Source organism: Eurytemora carolleeae, unplaced genomic scaffold (genome assembly GCF_000591075.1).
Source record: "Eurytemora carolleeae unplaced genomic scaffold, Eaff_2.0 scaffold916, whole genome shotgun sequence".
Classification (NCBI taxonomy): domain Eukaryota; kingdom Metazoa; phylum Arthropoda; class Copepoda; order Calanoida; family Temoridae; genus Eurytemora; species Eurytemora carolleeae.
Window position 1 is genome coordinate 96551 of NW_019396958.1, and position 21797 is coordinate 118347.

General features: G+C 33.4%; 3 protein-coding genes across 3 annotated transcripts in view; all 3 read right to left on the reverse strand.

The window, feature by feature from the left end:
* LOC111710504 (trifunctional enzyme subunit alpha, mitochondrial) overlaps positions 1 to 4655 on the reverse strand; it is a gene marked incomplete in the record, with an annotated part of 16070 nt that extends 11415 nt beyond the window's left edge. The window contains 8 exon segments of the mRNA XM_023484607.1: positions 77 to 131; positions 733 to 857; positions 1134 to 1363; positions 1715 to 1815; positions 2259 to 2347; positions 2948 to 3019; positions 3366 to 3500; positions 4473 to 4655. Of these exon segments, the coding sequence (XP_023340375.1) occupies positions 77 to 131; positions 733 to 857; positions 1134 to 1363; positions 1715 to 1815; positions 2259 to 2347; positions 2948 to 3019; positions 3366 to 3500; positions 4473 to 4631 (966 nt within the window).
* LOC111710503 (uncharacterized) overlaps positions 1 to 7849 on the reverse strand; it is a 36031-nt gene extending 28182 nt beyond the window's left edge. The window contains exon 1 of the mRNA XM_023484606.1: positions 7839 to 7849. The gene's annotated coding sequence lies outside the window, so the exon portion shown is untranslated. The remainder of the gene's footprint in view (positions 1 to 7838) is intronic.
* LOC111710505 (helicase SKI2W-like) overlaps positions 4631 to 21797 on the reverse strand; it is a 40256-nt gene continuing 23089 nt past the window's right edge. Inside the window, 18 exon segments of the mRNA XM_023484608.1 lie at positions 4631 to 5028; positions 5427 to 5523; positions 6209 to 6299; positions 6550 to 6735; positions 7015 to 7072; positions 7961 to 8055; positions 9269 to 9370; positions 10288 to 10350; positions 10663 to 10732; positions 12082 to 12216; positions 14073 to 14161; positions 14620 to 14710; positions 16385 to 16468; positions 16936 to 17060; positions 17552 to 17621; positions 18775 to 18904; positions 19458 to 19573; positions 20036 to 20208. Coding sequence (XP_023340376.1) covers positions 4893 to 5028; positions 5427 to 5523; positions 6209 to 6299; positions 6550 to 6735; positions 7015 to 7072; positions 7961 to 8055; positions 9269 to 9370; positions 10288 to 10350; positions 10663 to 10732; positions 12082 to 12216; positions 14073 to 14161; positions 14620 to 14710; positions 16385 to 16468; positions 16936 to 17060; positions 17552 to 17621; positions 18775 to 18904; positions 19458 to 19573; positions 20036 to 20208 — 1911 coding nt within the window. The 3' untranslated portion in view covers positions 4631 to 4892.

Here is a 21797-nt window from a genome sequence, read left to right on the forward strand (position 1 = left end):
TTCAGCAATATATCCTTGAGCTGCTCCTTTTTCTATCCCAGTCCTACAATATTCAAGATTAAAGAGAATATTATCTAAATTTAGTGTGTTCAGCAATATATCCTTCAGCTGCTCCTTTATCTAACCCAGTCCTACAATAATCAAGATTAAAGAGAATATTATCTAAATTTTGTGTGTTCAGCAATATATCCTTCAGCTGCTCCTCTATCTATCCCAGTTCTACAATATTCAATATTAAAGAGAATATTATCTAAATTTTGTGTGTTCAACGATACATCCTTCAGCTGCTCCTTTATCTAACCCAGTCCTACAATATTCAAGATTAAAGAGAATATTATCTAAATTTAGTGTGTTCAGCAATATATCCTTGAGCTGCTCCTTTATCTANCTTGGGTTATGGTGACTATCAAATTCTTATTACAATATAAAGTAAAACCAAATAGGAATAAAATAAAAATCATAATTGATATCCTCTTTTATTTTTGAACATTTATTTAAAAAAAAAAATCAGGAGGAAACTGTGCATAAAAAAGTTGAAATTACTTAAAAACGAAAAAATTAAACAATCTATGCTTCCATGGCGCTTCAAGTCGCTGTATCTCTCTCAAAAAAAATCAAGCTCTATAGTTAAATTTTTCTCTCAACGTCAAAAAAAGTATATATTTCGAGGATTTCCGGTTTTGTTTTTGTGGATTTCTAAAACTTTAAAAACTCAAATTATGATTTCCTGACCTGAGAACTTCCAAGATCTTGAGAGGAGCGGGATAGAGTCCATTGGTTTGCTTCATAACCTTCCCCTTGGCGGTGTTAAATACGTAGTCCTTCACTTTGTCGTAACCTAGCGCCATCTTTGTCAACTAAACACAACAAAAAAATTCTCAAAATGCGAAAGAAAAAAGTTTTGTTTCTGAAATTTTTTTTGTGGGGGGCGGGGGGCATTGAAATATAAAATAGTGAAAACTTTAGAAAACTCTTTTTAAGGCTTTTCCTAATAATATCCCTTCATTTTTTAAGAAAATTAAAATTTAACGATTGAAACCTTCCAAACGTAATGAAAACAAGATAATAAAAGAAGAGAAAAAGTAATGAATATCATCAGGAGGAAAAACGTTGAATTAAAAGTGAATGCTTACTTTGTCGACGGTAGACTTAGGACCTCTAGCTGGGAGTTTCATAGTTCCATCTCCCAGCTGCCGGGCAGTGTTAATGGCTATCTCCTCCAAGTACTTGTGTGTGGTTACGTCGGCTGGGGCCAGGCCAGGTCCCAGGGGATCTACCACCGTGTCCACAAGACCAACCTTCTTGGCCTTCTTGGCGTTTAAGGTTTTACCGGTCAGGGCCATGTCGAGAGTGTTCATCAGGCCTAAATAATTATCGGTCTATGAGCGCTCTTTACTGTTTATATTTTCAATAAATACAAAATGTAAAATCATTAAAATTCTTTATCTCATTTTGTTTAAGGGAAAAACAATTAAAAGAAAAACAAACAATATTAGGGGAGGTTTAAGTATCTTGAAAATTTGAGGAAAATGAACAATCAACATGTCTCTCTTTTAGATAATTCAAATCTTAAATTTCATAGATTTTTCATTATTATTTTCCCTAAAAAAGCAAAAAAAATTAAAAGTTTAAACTTCTACGCAGAAAAATTCCTAAAATGCTTGTGGAAAAATATTTTCCAAGATTTAAGTACGTCAAGCAATGTTAATTATACCTGTGAGAGCTGGTAGTCTCTCTAGTCCACCACCTCCAGGTAGAACTCCAAGCATAACCTCCGGTAGACCGAGGCCGGTCTTCATACCATCAACTGCTATTCTACAAACATGGGAAACCAGGATTAAGTTGAGTTCAGTGTTCAATACTTAATTTGAGCCTAGTATCCCGTTCTTTGTTGATCTTTTAGTATCCGTGCAAAAGTTAAACACGGTATTCTTTGTTTAAGTTGAGCTCAGTATATCATAATTAAGTTAAGTTCATTAATTATTCTGTGCTTAAGTTGGGTTCCGTATTCCGTCCTGAAGTGAAGTATTTCGAACTAATTGATTAACTAGGCAAAATTTAAACATCTCGAATTCCAGCAAATATAAAAAAGGAATTGATTTACTAGCTGTAGTATTGTTCCAATTTCAAATTTTGGATTTCTGAATATACTTTAATACAAATTAAGATGCTTGACTTTTCCATTTTATTATGGCGATCCTTACAAGATTTAACACCCCCCCCCCCCTCGCAGCATAATATTGTTTATCTGTTCCTACCTGTAGTGGCAGGCCATAGCAACCTCTAGACCACCACCGAGACAAGATCCTTGGATAGCGGCAACAACAGGCTTAGGACTTTTCTCAACCTAGGAGACAAGATCTTTAAGGTTTAGGTCTTTTCTCAACCTAGAATCGAAGATCTTTAAGATTTAGGACTTTTCTCAACCCAGGAGATAAGATCTTTAAGGTTTGGACTTTCTCAACCTGGGAGACAAGAGTTTGAGGTTTGGACTTTCTCAACTTGGAAGACAAGATTTTGAAGATTTGAGACTTTTCCGAACCTAGGAGTCAGGATCTTTGAGTTAATTAGGACTTTTCATAACCTAGGAGACAAGATCTTTAAAGTTTATGACTTCAACCTAGAAGAAAAGATTTAAATAAAGTTAGTGACTTTCCTCAAACTAAGAGACAAGCTCATTAAAACTTCAGAATTTTCTCAACCCAGATGAACCATCAGAAAGAAAGGATTCACAATTCTAGTGAACAGTGTATATTGCTCTTTAATTCAAGCGTCTATTTAAAAAGTGTAAAAAAAAAGTTAATCATGCAAAATAAACTGTTAAAACAAATAATTTAGAATATGCACAAAAGGGTTGGGGGAAGGGGTGGATGTTATCCATGCTGATAAACCTTATATTCTGCATGATAACACTTTCCTGTTTTGAGAGAAAAACTCATATGTTAACCTTAAATAGAAGATCCTGACAGGATTTAGAGAGATGAGTTGCTTCCTCTGCAGTCTTGCATCGTTCGAGCATCTAGACAAAACAAATTTTAAAATAAAAACTTTATTTTAAAGAAATTAATTTTAACATATCTTTAATCATTTAATGTCTACATTCAAGGGGATTGTTATTATTATCCGCCGTATCTACAGCTGCTACCAGATTCGGCGGATACGAATGTAATAAGTGATGAAGCAACCTGTTCAGTGTTCAACCGAAAATATTAAGAATGGCGGAGACTAACCTTAACATCCCCCCCTTACATGAAATAAGAAACTCGGAGACTTACCTAAATATCCACCCCTTACATGAAATAAGAAACTCGGAGACTTACCTTAATATCCGCCCCTTACATGAAATAAGAAACTCGGAGATTTACCTTAATATCTGCCCCTGCGATAAAGCAGCCTGGTTTGCCGGATATGAGAACGGCTGATTTGGCGGAGGCATCGTTGCTAAATTTATTAATAACTTCCTCGAATTCAGCGGTCAACTCCTCACCCAAAGAATTCACCTAAGAATTAAATATTTAAACATCTTGAAGAAAGAAAAATATTATATAAAGAGGCTGTGTCTAATTTTAAGTGACCCACGTCTCTTTGCTTGCATGTCTGATTCACAACGATACCCTTTTATTCTTAATCTGAATTCGACAATGAGGAAGATTTACATTGTCTCAACTGCACGCACGCCACTTTTATTTATAATGTTTACTTTGTAACAATTAACAAACAGAGATTGTATAGAGAAGCCATTGATGAAAACAATAAATTGTTATTTTGAAAAACTATGAGTAATAACAAATGTGACAATAAACCCATTATAAATCTGCAAGAGAACAAGAGAACAATATTTTGAAAAACTATGAGTAATAACAAATGTGACAATAAACCCATTATAAATCTGACTCTACCAAGCAAGCTATCCGGCTTACTGTACTGGACGATTAACTCCCAACCGCGTATCATTTTCAAATTTTTGGATAATTTTCGAAGATTTGTGGGAAAATATGCGAGTAAAGGACTTAAACTGAAAAGTGTTTTCCCCTCTTGAATTCTATTTTGCCCAAATAGATTATCAAGTGAAATGGATCAATTATACACGACGCCACAAGTGTCAAATATACCAAGGAAACGAAATTTTCTCACATCATTTGACATGTTTTTCAAGATTAAAGAAAAAATGTAAGAACAGAAAATAAATATCACAAAAAATTGTACCCTTTTCACTGTAAGATTAGCTCTTTTTTCTAAAATTATCAATATTATTGATAATTTTGTCGGACACAAAAACTGAGTTGACACTTATGATGTAAGAATACAGGTGTACTGAGAGTGTACAAATACTACGTTGCCATCTATTGACAATCTATTTGATTTTCCCCTAAAAAAACCGTAATTTTCCGCTTGAGTGGGTGAAAAAAATACATTATTTTTATAGAATTTTTTTCAGAAAAAAACCTTATTACTGACAGCATTAAATTTACCTTAGAGTTTGGAGAATCAAACTTAATGATGGCAACCCCGTCCTTGACCTCGTAGTTGAGATGAGAAGCACAGGCAGGTCGACTTGTGCTTAACAGTCTCCGGGAGGCAGGAGTTATCAAGGAGCGCAACTGACCAAGTTTAAGAGATGCTTGAGCCATTTTCTGAAAAAAATGTTACCTTGTGAAATTTAAAAAATACAATATTAATTAACACAGGGTTTAAAGCACATTATGTGTTGTTGAACAGCATATTTAGAAAAGCATAAAAAGTATGGAAAGTTGTACTTATTTGAGATAGTCGCTAATTCAGATAAATTAATAGTATCACAGTTACTTAATAGTTGATGCAAACGCCATCTATTGAGCGAGTGAAGCTGCAAACACTATGTTTCGTTTAATGATACATGATGCTAACGCCATCTATTGAGTGTAGAGTGAAGCGGCGAACACAATATCTCGTTTAATGATAGTTGATGCCTGGTCCATTTTCTGATATAGAACGGGGTCTCCAATAACACGAGCAGCATCCTTCACATCCCTCAAAGATTCATCCAACCTAGAATAATACAAGAATCTCAAATAACATCATTTAAAGAGTAGTAATTAGAAATAGATTTATTTTCTTTTTCTAATTTTCATTTCTTTCAGAACTTTTATTTTCCCATTAACCATTGACGTGATTAAATTAAAGGAAATTTAACATCTATTTCTATTTTAAATCAGATTTAAAACAAAGATTTTGGTAAAATAATTTTAAGACTGCATCTGGTAATTGTTTCTCAAAAAGTCATGTATTTAATCCCAAATTCAGGGGAAAAACTTTAAAAATTCCTGTTATAACAGTCCAGAGAACCAAATGGCTTTGAATGGGGAGGGGGGAATGATTTTATAGCACAATTACATAAAATATATACACCTGAAAACTTGTCTCTGGAAAATATTTTGTCATAATACCTTTGGATAGCTCGCACAATTACTCCTTCTTGTACATCCGTTAGCTTTGTGATATCCGCAAACGGCATTCCTCGCGCCCATTCGTAAACCACCTCCACTAGAGATAAATATATTCGTAAACCACCTCCACTAGAGATAAATATATTCGTAAACCACCTCCACTAGCGATAAAGAATAAATATATTCGTAAACCACCTCGACTAGAGATAAATACATTCGTAAACCACCTCCACTAGAGATAAAGAATAAATATAATCATAAACCACCTCCACTAGAGATAAAGAATAAATACAATTGTAAACCACCTCCACTAGAGATAAAGACTAAATACAATTGTAAACCAGCTCCACTAGAGATAAAGAATAAATATATTCATAAACCACCTCCACTAGATATAAAGAATAAATGCATTCATAAACCACCTCCACTAGCGATAAAGAATAAATATATTCATAAACCACCTCCACTAGTGATAAAGAATAAATATATTCATAAACCACCTCCGCTAGATATAAGGAATAAATGCATTCGTAAACCACCTCCACTGATAAAGAAAAAATACAGACAAGTTTGTAGACTGTAGAGACTGTAGAGGATCATAAATTTCGTATGAAATAAGAAACTGGAAATCAGGGACGATATGTCATGTAAATCCGCGAATAGGGAATCCACGAATAAATCCAGTAGCTCGTAATCAAGCAATCTGTAACTGTTATCAATTTAATATTGTTGTATTCAGTTATCAATGTACTAACAACAGACGCTTTAAGCTTTTTATTTACCTAGTCCAAAATTGAAAGAGTCTACGTAGTCCCCAACAGGTTGCAGAATGCCACATTCAACTTGACACTGCCCAATTTTTCCAGCGATTATCTATTATACGAGATGAATTTAAACGATACGTGGTAGAGCTTTATTTACAGGGACTTCTCTTACAAGCTACTAACTGTAATTTACAAACTAGTTTCTATAAATTTTTGCATTAAAGAAAATATTAAAAAAAGAAGATAACATCAAGAAATCTTCCTATTTAAAGATGTAGAGATCGCGTTTTTGGCTACAAGTGCATGGCAAAAACCAAAAAAAATGTTTCCTATGATTAATAACATTAAGATTAACAAACCTTTATGTCCTCAACTCCTTTCTTCAAGCTGGCCGTGAGCTCTGGTTCCGAGCAGTTCCTCTGCTGGAAGACAAGACAAGAAAGCAACGCGGCAATTTCTTCCGGTGGGCGCTCAGTCAGCTGATTGTTGAACACGAGTTCCGTTACAATAATTTCATTGCTTCCCATCTCACACGCTACTCTACCCTATAACACCAACCATTGAAACCATTTTTATATATTCATCTAATTATGAAAATCCACCAATGAAAACAGGAAAATCTGTGAACTTTTTATTGACACTTTTTCTAAATGTACGAAAGTCTTGCAGATAGATAAGCAAACTGAAGCTTAATGCTTATGCAATATACACTTCATGAGATAAAATCTAGATATCCTTGATTCAAGAGTTTCCAACTCTGTTGCCATCCACAAAACAATATTAAAAATAACAAAAATATGATAATAATAATAATAGTTGGGTTCCTTGAGTTGAACAGTGTTGGAAGAGTCCAGGTACTGTAGGGTTCGCAGTACATGAGTCCTAACAGGTTACAAAAATATTCAAAATGAAACTAAACAAAATAATAATTGGCTTTTAAAAATCTGAAACTTATCAGTCACTCCTGAGCTGAAAACTTTAGAATGTGATATCCTTAATCCGGATCTGTTGACTTTTCTGGAGATTAAAATCAAAAGTAAAACAAGCAATATTTAATCTGGAGATTAAGAAAAAAAGTGGATTAAGCATTAATCCTGATATCCACTATTCAAAAGTTTTCAGCTCTGAAAACAAATCTTTTTCAAAAAGTATTCAGAATATTTCAACAAGAGAGGAAACAGATTTTGGAGAGCAAGTAATAATTGTCTTAATATATATGAGCCCAGAAAATCTTACAAAAATCCAAGCTCTTTCGTTTAACACCATAAAATAAATAACAAGCAGGGGCGGATACAGGGGGGCGGGGAGACATTCGCCCCACCTGACAGATTCAGGAAGGGGCGTAGCCCCCCCCCCTGAATTTGGAATTTTTTGTTCCTATTTTCAGAATAGCTTCTCAATAGCATGCTTAAGGGAAAGAAACCCTAGTGCAAAACAGGAAAAATATCTGTCTTAATAAACTAGATTGTGTGAAAAGTTAAAAATCTAGTTTTTTAGTCTTCAGTCATTAATTTTGATTCTTTTGAGTCTTTTAAGTCAAAAAAAGATTTCGCCTGCGCCGCGATTTTTTGTTCCTAAATATGATTTTTTTGTTCCTAAAAAATCTTGTCCCCCCCCTCACTTAAATCCTGTATCCGCCCCTGATAACAAGTGAATTCATAAAGAATAGAAATGTTGTTAAATGAATATTCGTTCTTGCAATGGTATTCTGAAGAAAGGGACGGACTTAAAACAATAATAATAATAAAAATAATAATGAATATTAGTTTCCTGCAATGGTATTCAGGTAGTAGAGATAGACTAGCTTCAGAGCAGAGATATTCACACTTCTCTAGTTCATCACGTACTGACATTACACTGTAAACCTGTACATAATACATTCAGTTGTATACATGTACACAGTACACTACAGAGATATTCACACTTTTCTTATTCATCACGTACTGACATAACTCCGAACACCTCTACATAGCACATTCAGTTGTATACATGCACACAGTACACTACAGAGATATTCACACTTTTCTTATTCATCACGTACTGACATACACTGTACAGTGTTCCTGTGTACATGAAAAATTCAGTTGTATACATGTACACAGTACTACAGAGATATTCAAACTTTTCTAATTTATCACGTACTGGCATAACACTGTACACCTGTACATAATACATACAGTTGTATATATGTACACAGTACACTGACTTTTCTAATTCATTACGTACTGACATTACACTGTACACCTGTACATTTTCGTACAGTAAGATTTCGTCTACGTACATAATTCAGTTGTATACATGTACACAGTAAACGACAGAGATATTCACACTTCTCTAGTTCATCACGTACTGACATAACACTGTACAGCTGTACATAGCATTTTAAGTTGTATAAATGTACACAGTAAACAACAGAGATATTCACACTTTTCTAATTCAAAACGTACTGACATTACACTGTACACCTGTACATAGCACATTAAGTTGTATACATGTACACAGTAAACTACAGAGATATTCACATTTCTCTAGTTCATCACGTACTGACATAACACTGTACACCTGTACATAGCACATTCAGTTGTATACATGTACACAGTAAACTACAGATATATTCACACTTCTCTAATTCATCACGTACTGGTATAACACTATACAGTATACACCTGTACATAAATTTGAATAACTGTACACAGTACACCACGTTGCAATCATATGAAATTCCCCTAAAAATTTATAAAATAACATTCCCCCCAAAAATTCATATAATAACATACCCCCAACAATTTATATAATAAAATTCCCCCAAAATTTATATAACATACCCCCAAAAATTATTATAATAACATTCTTCCAAAAAATAATAAATGTCCCCAATTAAGCAAATGAAATGGTTGCAGTGTCAACTGACAACAAAATAAATAACAAAATACTTTCTTGATAACATAAAAAATATCTAATAAGATTAATTACAGCCTCTTTGTATAATATTGATGTTCAAAAACTAAATATTCAAGATAATAAAGACAAAGTGTGGACGATGGATATATATTTGACAAAGTTAATCCAAATTAATACCTTGGAGAAAAGTTGGGTAAAATCGGAAGAAGATGAATCAATTTCTTCAATTCTTTCCATTAAACTTTCCATTGTCTTCAATGTAGTCAGCAGATCTAAATCCTAAACAGTAAGTTTGTTTGGCCTTTAAGCGTGGCGAGTTTTGAATTTTCAATTTGTTCATCGGATCCTGTGAAACAGTAAAACATTAACTTTTCTAAAAACGTATAAATATTGCGTGAATCGTTTTCACCAAAAATAAAGCGAAACAAGGAAAAAGAAGATAAGGTTGATGAACGTAATGTCACATGAACCCATATTCCTAGAGTGGCATATCTGATTCACAACAGTTCACGTTGTAGTTTTGGCTGATCAAGGATGAATGAGATAACCTAATTAGTCTAGCTAAAAAATATTTTTTTTTCGATTGCGGTTCTTGAGGAGTTATGCGGAGCCAGAGACAATAAAGGAATTATTAAAACTCAGATCGATGTTTCAGAGTAACATTGTAAATCGGACCCATGCTACTCTTATTAAGTATAGCTTGAAACGGTGCTAAGGAAACGCCTCACCACGGAAATGCCTCACATAACGGACTAAAATAAACTAATTTTATATAGAGGTGAGGCGTTTTTCTTCAGCCTCTTAAAAAGACGATAACATTCCAGAGCCCGCGATTTAAAAGCATCGACTTGGGTCAAAATTCCTTCAACCCAACTCTGATGATAGCTTGAGTCACGTAATGGACAGCTGAGGGATCCTAGGCTCAACTTACGGAGATAGACCCAATGAAAATAAAAGAAATCTTATGGTCGGTTTTAGTGGAAAATAAGACTCAATGTTGAGTCCTGTTCAATTCCATTAATGAATTCGATTCTGTGCAAAATTAGATACAACTTAAACCCGAACCCAAAAGCCTAAGCTGTAAATAATGCAGCTTGGACCTGAGTCGTATTTTCCTAAATCTTTTACATAGCGGGCCCAGTTAATAATCAGCTTAGTAAATAGAAATTTTTCTCAAGAATTTAAGAAAATTTTACATGAATTTTGAAGTCTCTGATGGGATCCATAAACCCAATATCTCCACTAGAGGGATCTGTAATCTGAAAATACAAATTATTAGCAAACAAACATTTGGATTTTTTAACTGGTAATTTTGTTGTTTGAAAGCATTAAAATCTAAAGATTCTTCCACCCGTTTATCAACAGCTTACCCAAAAATACATATGTAACCTATGAATCATTTATTTCCCGCCACAACTAATTTTTTTTGCCAATAAAGTGAAAATAACCCTTAAAAACTTGCCGCTGGGAAAAATAATAATGGGGGAGGGGAAGTGGAAGTAGGAATGAGGAAGTCTTCGGAGGAGTGGTGAGAGGGGGGATTTTTCAAGAAATATTACAAATAATTCTACCTTCATAATATTCTGGATTGCAAAGAGAACACTTTGAGCCGGAGGATCCTGTCTGAACCGGGGAATTTCTCTAAAATAAAATAAAAACAATTTTAATGTTCAGGGATTTTTTTCCCAATAGAACGGTCCCCTTGAAACCTTTGTTATATCAATGACTAGCTTGGCCTGGAAACAAAATATATAAATCAACCCAACTAACTTAAACCTTTTGGTGGTGTATTTTTCGACCTACGCAAATCCGCTATACTCCAATTCTGACCTACGCCAAATCCGCTATACTGCACATCCGACCTACTCGCACGTGGTCTTACAGCTGTTATATCGACTTGTGGCCGCAGCGCCCGGGCCCCTAGCCTGTCCTTGTCGCGGCGCTCGGCCCCCTAGTCTGTCATTGCCGCAGCGCTCGGCCCAGAAATAGTCTTAACCTAACCTAACCCTCAAATAATACAAAAATAAACAGCTGGCATAGGTCCGATATTGCAGGTCGGAAAGGTCAGAAGTTCAGTAGGGGGGATGTCGCGTATAGACGATGTAACATTACCACCTTTTTTAAATAAGCAAAGAACATTTACGTGGTTCTACTGAGTTCCCCTATTTAAAATTTGAGTCAAATCAGGTCAAGGGGTTTCATAAGTTATGATCGTACATCAGAAGTGAATATTTTTAATAACTATTCCACGGGAAATGATTTTTGGAGATCTTGGGGAAAAAATAAAAAAACAATTGGACATGAAAAACAGTTTTTTTCATCCGTTTTCATCCTTTTTCATACCATTTTCTGCCCCTAAGCGCAACCAAACCTTACTTCTAGAGGAAAAAATAACATTTAAAAGAGAGGGGGGGGGGGGGGTCTATATAATAAAACAAGACATTCGTTTATATATATGTTGCTTATAGCCGGCCAAACGGCTGGACCGATTGGGCTAAATTTTTTTGTGGACACTCAAGGGTTGCCAGGGGGTGTTGTAGGCTAAAAAAATGGATTTTTTTCGAATATTTTTTTTTTTAAATTTAATTTTTTCCACGGGCAACGCCGAGCGCTTCAGCTAGTTATCTATATAATAAGAAAATAAACAGAGGTCGAATTAAACAAATTTATTCGAAGCTTTTTTTGTGGATTCATTTTATTACTTTTGCTTGCTATAACTCTTTAACCGTTAACGGTGTAATTGAAAGCGACCATCTGACCAGATCAGGTTCACAACGGTACCATTTAAACCTTTATCATCCACAAGTGACGGAGATATCCTTGTTAAATTGTTACTTTAAATTGGAGTGTCTCTATATTTAAAAACAGGCGGATTTCTGTCGCAGATTCAATGCAGAAAAATGTCAGAATTCACCACTTTTCTACATAGAAAGAATACCGTTGTGAATCGGCCAGGTATTTCTATAAATAGAGGGTTCACAGTTTCTCACCTTTTCTTAATATCTGCGATGATCTTGTCTGGCTCTATTTTGATTGATTTGTTTGTTATTTGAACAATATCATCGTCCTTGATGTGAAGAACTATTTGCTCTGTACTTGACATGTTTAATTCACAAATACTCTTCCTGAAGTTCAAATAATTTTAATTATTTTGCTAAATAACACAGATCAAATAATTTTAATTATCTAGCTAAATAACACAGATCAAATAATTTTAATTATTTAGCTAAATAACACAGATCAAATAATTTTAATTATCTAGAAAAATAACAAAGATCAAATAATTTTAATTATTAGCTAAATAACACAGATCAATAATTTTAATTATCTAGCTAAATAACAAAGATTAAATAATTTTAATTATTTAGCTAAATAACACAGATCAAATAATTTTAACTATCCAGCTTAATAACACAGTTCAAATAATTTTACCATATTTGTGATTCCTCTTCATTTAACTTACATACAGGGTGGCCAAAACTTTTTTGAAAAAATCCGTACATTTTCAGAAGAAATCCGTACAATTTTCGAAAAAAAAATCCGTACAATCCGTACAATTTTCGAAAAAAAATCCATACAATCCGTACATTTTTTTTAAAAATCCGTACATTTTTTTAAAAATCCGTACATTTTTTTTAAAAAATCCGAACAATCAGTACTATTTTCGAAAAAAAATCCCTGCAATACGTACATTTAAGAAAAGTAAAACCATTTTTGAAAATANCAGAGTACTAGAGAACCAGAGAACTAGAGAACCAGAGAAGCAGAGAACTAGAGAACTAGATAATAGAGAACTAGAGAACTAGAGAACTAGAGAACCAGAGAATTAGAAAACCAGAGAACCAGAGAACCAGATAACCAGAGAACCAGAGAACCAGAGAACTAGAGAACTAAAGAGCGTTGATTCTAATTTTTAAAACTGTTTAGATCGGTGTGAATAAGGCCATTTAACAAACGAACGATTAAGTTATAATTAGAAAGAGTGGAGTGTAGATTTAGGATCTAATATAATTAAAATTAGCGTGGTACATGGTTGCACACTCAATTAAAAGAAAGTTAATATAAAATTAAAAATGAAAAGATTTACAGATAAACGGAAGAAACTTGAGAGGATGTTCTCAGATCTGATAAAGAGACAGATAGATAGATAGATAAACAGACAGACAGATAGATAGACAGATAAATAGACAGAGAAGCAGATAGACACATACACATATAGATAAACAGAGAGACAAATAGGATATATAAACAGATAGATAAACTGACATGCAGATAGATAAACAGATGGATAGACAGATAGCTAGACATATAGCTTGACATATAGCTAGACAGAAGCTAGACAGATAGATAGACAGATAGCTAGACAGTTAGCTAGAGAGATACCTAGACAGATAAGACAGATAGATAAACATATTCTTAAATGAACACTTCTGGAACATATTCTCAAATGAACACTTCTGGGATCTCAAAAATTATGAATGAATTTTTATTGTCAATTGAAACATTAATCAATCTAATATTATTTAGAATGCAGAAAATAAGTTAAACTAACTTCATTTTGACGAAAATTTTTTTTTTTGTAATTTTCGTAAAAATTTGCTGAAATGAGTGAAAATAAAAAAAAAACGGTGCATTTCCAAGATAAAAATCCGTACAACCCGTACAATTTGAAAAAAATCCGTACAATCCATACAATCCGTACATTCCGTACAATTTTAGGGTTACAAAATAAAAAATCCGTACAATCCGTACATTTTGGCCACCCTGTAAATAAAACCGATGTTTAACGAATTTTTGAAATAACGAGTTTTGCCGCTTCTAAATTTAAAATAACATTTTAATCGATTTCTTACAATTAAAATAATTATCAAAAGCCAAAGGTTTTTACTCAATGCTGCCTTTAAAAACATAAATTTTGAAGAACTACAACTTTAAATCAAATAATAAATTAGATTTTAAAAAAATCAATTATTTTAATTTCCTTGCTAAAGACAAACATCTTGTTTTTAATTTATCTTTCGCCTCCGAGAGCGCAGAATCATCTAGGCTTAGGCACTTCAAACCAACAGACTAAAAATTAAATAAAACAATTCAAACTTGAAATTGAAATACCAAACAAAGGTGAAACCCCCTGACCCCAGTGTGAAAAATTTATCTTCAGATGGGAAGTTTTTACCAACAACATAATTTCTTTATCACAATTTTGAAATAAGAACCTTAAAGTTAGGCTCAGCGCAATCATTCCTTATATACTACGATAAAGTGAATCAAGAAAGTAAAGCAGGTGAACAATCATTAATAAAGCAGATTAAACAAAATTAAGACATTTATTGAAAGAGACAAAAGCAACTTTGAAAAAATCTGATCATTTTTTACGAATGTTTATAATTCAACGATTAATTAATTAAAAAAATTCATCGGTCCACTGTATTAACCCACTTACCTGCATACGTTGGGGAAAGAAGTGTACAATCAATCAATCAATCAATCATCAATCAATCAATCAATCAATCTATCAACTCACTTACCTCCATAGGCTGTGGAAGGAGAACAGTGTACTGTCTCTCCTTGGACTTATTATCTACAGCTAACAGTACTCCAGGGACATTAATATTCTGCCTAAACATTTCATCTTATATCCCTGCTCACAACTTTAACTACCCGTCTTAATCATGATTTTTTTTATATCCCTACTCACAACTTTAACTACCTTTCTTAAACATTTCATTTTATGTCCCTGCTCACAACTTTTTTATCACTTAACACAATTTTTGCTACTCGTCTTACGCACTATCAAAAGGACTAGAGGAAAAGTAGAGGAAGAAAGATAATGATAACTGGAAAACCAAAGAAAATACAATTTTTTTTGACAAAACGATTATTTATTTTTAAAGATTTTACAATTGCATTTATATTTTTTTTTTAAAGTGAGTTAGGCACATGTGCATGACTATAGAGTAGCTTTCGCTAACTGCTACTAGAAGAAATGCTGCAAGGAACAATAATTGTGGTGAAAACTAATCTCAGATGTATACAATGTATAGGATAAACACCCACAATAACTTTGTTTACTTCAACATCAATTCTGAAGTAAACCCCCAATCAAAGATCATGCTACATGAAGAGACATCTGTAGAGTAAATATTGAACTACAAAAATAACATCCAGAATACAGCTATTTAGATAATGCAAAGTAATTAAATTTGTTCTTTTAGATAAATCTTTTTGAACATCTAAAAAATGTTCAAAAGATTAGGAAGTGGAGAAGGAAAAAAGGTTAGGAAGTGGAGAGGGAAAAAAGATTAGGAAGTGGAGAGGGAAAAAAGGTTAGGAAGTGGAAAGGGAAAAAGAGATAAGTGAAGAAGGAAAAAAGGTTAGGTAGTGGAGAGGGAAAAAAAAGGTTAAGAAGTGGATTGGGTAAAAAGGTTAGGAAGTGGAGAGGGAAAAAAGGTTGGGAAGTGGAGAAGGAAAAAAGGTTAGGAAGTTAAGAGGGGGAAAAGGTTAGGAAGTCGAGAGGGAAAAAAGGCTAGGAAGTGGAGAGGAAAAAAGATTAGGAACTCTAGAAGGAAAAAAGGTTAGGAAGTGGAGAGGGAAAAAAGATTAGAAAGTGGAGAAGGAAAAAAGGTTAGGAAGTGAAGAGGGAAAAAAAGGTTAGGAAGTGGAGAGGGAAAAAAAGGTTAGGAAGTGGAGAGGGAAAAAAGGTTAGGAAGTGGAGAAGGAAAAAAGGTTAGGAAGTGGAGAGGGGAAAAAGGTTAGGAAGTGGAGAGGGAAAAAAAGGTTAAGAAGTTGGGAGGGGAAAAAAGGTTAGAAAGTGGAGAAGGAAAAAAGATAAGGAAGTGGAGAGGGAAAAAAGGTTGGGAAGTGGAGAGGGGAAAAGGTTAGGAAGTAGAGAGGGGGAAAAGGTTGGGAAGTGGCGAGGGAAAAAAGATTAGGAAGTGGAGAGGGGAAAAGGTTAGAAAGTTGAGAAGGAAAAAAAGGTTGGGAAGTGGAGAGGGAAAAAGCATTAGGAAGTGGAGAAGGAAAAAAAGGTTGGGAAGTGGAGAGGGAAAAAAAGGTTAGGAAGTGGAGAGGGAAAAAAAGGTTAGGAAGTGGAGAGGGAAAAAAAGGTTAGGTATGTATGTATGAAATTTTAAAAGTTACTTTAACATGAAATGAAGGCAATTGACAAATTATAGAAAAATTAACATCTGTGTTTATATCTCTGTATACAGATACAGTAATTTCGACCATACAAGTTTTATTTAAAATTTATGTATAATTGGATAAATTGTGTCGTATCAGAACTTCATTTACCTGAGATTAAGGAGGATAATTCTGCCGGGGGAAAGTGCTTTACAAGGAGTATGATGGGAGAGCAGTAGGGTCCAAATACTATTCCTGAATTCATAAGGTTATTATGTACACTACGTGACTACTCTACTGTACATAGTACTGTATCTCAACATAATGTTATAGTGTACACTCCAGCAGAGTTTAAATACTATTCCTGAATTCATAAGGTAATTATGTACACTACGTGACATTTCTGAATGGTTCATCAAGTTTTATAATAAAAATAAGCGAAAAAAATAAAACAAAAAATTTGACAATCATTTTTTGTTAAAAAATTTTAGTAAATCTTAAAGATATGACCTGGCTGGATCCGGATCCATTTTTTTCCAGTGCGGATCCAGGATCCAGGATACGGATCCACATCAAAATTAAATGGATCCCAAGCACTGCTTTAAAGAGACTAAACAAAGTCAACTCCAGACTTTACAGAGTTGGATGTCCCGAAGCAACTGCACCGGGCACCCCCCGCCCCCCGGACATATTTCTATATACGCCCCTGCTTAGACACTTACCTTTTCTCTAGGTATTGAGTTGCTAGCGCATAAAAGAGTTTAACGTCCTGAAATCCGTCTCCGGAAATATCTGATAATGTCTCAAGTTCAGATTTCAGTACTTCGGCTCTGTCCTTGTACGCGACCTTTTCACAGAAAACATAAATTCTAACTTCTCACAAAAAATCTTGAAATAGAGTAAATGTTTGTTAAATGAATGACAAGGGAACTGATTGCGACACACTCTTTTATCTTTACAACCTGACAGTAAAAAATTTTAAACTCTGTGATCTAGAAATAACTCACAATGTATGCCTAGAAATATAAGAATACTGCGACATCAGGTTGCCAAGATATAAGAGATAGAAATTTAGATCTGAGGTGAGTGACCGGGTCTTTTAGTGAAAACTGACAAAACATGTTGTTTGAATAGGACAATAACAACTTAAAGTTATTATAACTCAATAAATAATTTTGGAAAGATAAAAGCATCGTAAGTTTTAGCATACTTCCATGTTTGGTCCAAGCTCAGCTGATTTATTGACTAATCAGCTGATTTATTGACTAACCAGCTGATTCATTGGTTGATTGATTGATTGGCTAATTGATTAGTTGATTGATTGAATGATTGTTTTCCCTGTTTCTTCTGTGTATCCAGTTCAGCAAAACTGCGCTTCATCATATCCTCCACTCTCAACTCTTCAACTCTGACAAAACAAAAGAATTTTAAAAACTAATTTCATCTATGATCAGACAGAGGTTTAAAAGGTACAGATGTGAACTGTACAAGCCACCATGCACTTTATAAACGTAGGGTGACTTGAAATTACGTATTTAATATCTCTTAATGCGAGAAATATTACTTTTTCCTTTAAAATTTACTAATTTTACCCAAAAATAACTAACTTTGGTTAAAATTCAGGGACAAAAAATATTCTAGTAGAAAAGTTTATTTTGGGGAAAAGAATTTTGATGTGAATATCAGTGCTTCGGATCGGATCCGGATGCGTTAAATCTGCAAGACTTTGGCTTCTTGGATCCGGATCCAAGGGCAAAATATCAACCAAAAACTGAAAAAAAACTTTTTTACTTTCAAAACCCAGATCTAAACTGTTGGAAAAGTTTCCTGATCTCTGTATGATTCATTAAGTATTAGCAAAGAGAAGGGATACAAAAGAGAAATCAGTAAATCTTAGAGAAATGTTAATGACCTGGATCTGAATATGAAATATTGAAAATACCCTAGTCTTATGTTATTATTATTTCTATGTAGAACCTATATCAAAATACGAAGGAATAATTAAAAAACATGTTTAGCATTGTAGTAGCAAGTTATTAAATATTAATGTACTATGAAAACATAAACTGTCATTTCGAAATAAATATCTAAAGCTTTTGAAAAATGTGATTCCTGAGGCCGAATTTAAAGAATTAGAGCCGCAGCTCAAATATGGTTGGTTCCACTTAAAATTGTATTTAATGTTTCAAGATCTAAGTCGGCGCTTAATTAAAACCGGTTTTTGGCGGATTTGAGCCGCGGCTCAAATTCATTAAATTCAGACTCTGGACAGTCATTTGTTCTTTCTCTACCAAGTGACTTAAGATCTATATACAACATTGTTAAACCAAATTCTAGAAGTTTAAAGACAGAATTTAACAATCATACTGATTGTTCTCAGAAACTAGAGAGGTAAAATATAGTTGACTGTTCTTAAATATTAATGAGAGTATTTCACCTCAACAGATTAAGTATCATTAAACTTGCTTTCTAGTCTCGTAGCATAATTAACATAATTGACGTTTTTTTCACATTTAAATCACACAGTTTGGGAAGCAGAGCAGGGAATAAGAGAAATTCACCTGAGAAGATTTAGTATCATTGAGTAGGTGAGTCTAAACTTGCTTTCTAGCCTCGTAGGTTTTCCTTTCATCATCCCGTGAAGGTCATTCATGTCGTACACCTCGTTCTTACACAGGATTATCACAGTTCCTAAACATTAAACAATTGTACTTACAGTATAACTGAAGGCTAATAAATCATCCCTCCCTTCCATTTCAGAAGCTATTTTCCAGGCTAATAGAAACTTTTAATTAAAGCTATAAAAGTACAATGTACAGTTCATGAAATTGAGCAAAGAAATCTCTGCTTGGTAGGAAGTATATAAATTTCCTACCTGTAGAGTCCAGTCCTTTTCTGCCTGCCCTGTCTGCCATCTGTATATACTCGGCATGAATTAGATAAATTTCCTACCTGTGGAGTAAGTTTTTTTTCTGCCTGCCCTGTCTGCCATCTGTTACTATAAACTCAGCAGGAAGTAGAGTAATTTCCTACCTGTGGAGTACAATCCTTTTCTGCCTGCCCTGCCTGTCCTCTGTATATACTGGGCAGGAAGTAGATAAATTTCCTACCTAGAGTCCAGTCCTTTTCTGCCTGCCAGCTGTATATACTCGGCAGGAAGTAGATTAATATCCTACCTGTAGAGTCCAGTCCTCTTCTGCCTGCCAGTTGTATATAATCGGCAGGAAGTAGATTAATATCCTACCTGTAGAGTCAAGTCCTCTTCTGCCTGCCCTGCCTGCCATCTGAATGTACTCGGCAGGAAGTAAAACTCGAAATTGCTTGCCATCATGCTTCTTGATATTGTCGAACACAACCGTTCTAAACAATTTAAATCAAAGGATATATTTTTGTTGTTTTTTTAACTGTGAAACATTTAAATGTGAAATAAAACTTATTTTGGGGTCAACAAATGATTTCTTTAGTGATAGCTGATAAGTATCCGCAACATCTTAAACACTTGCCAGTTATGTTTTTTTTTTATTTCCTGGGGGGATTGGAGTAATTCATCAAAATATATACGAATATATATACTCAGTGCTAGAAAGAACCAAAGAAGATATTATGGTTTAGGACTGAATACAAACAATTAAAGTTAAAAATAATTAAGAAAATGTACTAGACTTCAAAATGGATAATTAATAATTTTAAATTAAAACTTATTACTAAAATTCATTTGAAATTAACAACTTAGTGCTTTCTTACCATTAGTTTCAGGCTACGCTGATTGTGGATAAATACCCCTTGTCTATCTAATGAGTAATGAGTCTATAGAATTAATACCTAGCCGGCATGTTGACTCCCATTGCGAATGTTTCTGTTGCAAAGAGAAGTTTGACCCAACCGTTCGCGAAACAGCACTCGACCACTTCCTACACAACATTTATTATCATTTGATAACTAGTACATAATAGCACTCTACCACTTCCTACACAACATTTAATATCATTTGATAACTAGTACATAAGATTATTTGCTAACTAGTACATAATAGCACTCCACCATTTCCTACACACCATTTAATATTACTTGATAACTAGTGCATAATATTATTTGCTAACTAGTACATAATTGCACTCCACCACTTCCTACACAACATTTAATATTATTTGCTAACTAGTGCATAATAGCAATCAACCACTTCCTACACAACATTTAATACTATTTGATAACTAGTGCATAATATTATTTGCTATCTAGTACATAATAGCACTCCACCATTTCCTTCACACCATTTAATATTATTTGATAACTTGTGCATAATATTGTTCGCTAACTAGTACATAATTGCACTCCACCACTTCCTACACAACATTTAATATTATTTGATAACTAGTACATAATATTATTTGATAACTAGTGCATAATAGCACTGCACCACTTCCTACACAACATTTAATATCAAACTTCCTACACACCATTTAATATTATTAGATAACTAGTGCATAATAATATTTGATAACTAGTGCATAATATTTTTTGGTAACTAGTACATAATAGCCCACCCACTACCTACACAACATTTAATATTATTTGATAACTAGTACATAATATTATTTTATAACTAGTACATAATATTATTTTATAACTAGTACATAATAGCACTCCACCACTGCCTACACAACATTTAATATCAAACTACCTACACACCATTTAATATTATTTGATAACTAGTGCATAATATTATTTGCTAACTAGTACATAATAGCACTCCACCACTTCCTACACAACATTTAATATCAAACTACCTACACACCATTTAATATCATTTGATAACTAGTGCATAATATTATTTGATAACTACTACATAATATTATTTTATAACTAGTACATAATATTATTTTATAACTAGTACATAATATTATTTTATAACTATTACATAATATTATTTTATAACTAGTACATAATATTATTTGATAACTAATACATAATATTATAATTGTAAACTCTATCTGTATACAGATACATTTATTTTAGCAATAAACTTTATCTTATCTTATCTTATCTTAAATAATATTATTTTATAACTAGTACATAATATTAACATAGTACATAATATTATTATAGAACTAGTACATAATATTATTTTTTAAAGGGACCGTAAATGACATTTCAAGTGACCCTCTTTATATCAAGTGGCATATCTGATTCACAACAGTCCCTTAAATGATAATCAAAACCGTAGCCTAGAAAATGGGTGCGGGGAAATGGGAGAATCATCTTGACAAAGAAATAATAATAATAATAATAATAATAATAATAACAATAATAATAATAATAATAATAATAATATTAATAATAATAATAGCAATAATAAGAGAAAGAAAACGGGACAGGAGAAAGACCAGGACAAATAGAGAGACAAGAACATAATGACTGGAACAGGACAGGACAAGAATAGGACATGTATAGAACATGACATGACCATAATATGACAAGAAAAGTTTAGCAAAGGCTCAAAGACATATTAACATAAGGAACAATAACCAGACGAACCAGGAAAAGAACATAACAAGAAAAATAAAGAAAAAAATCTCGAATTCTT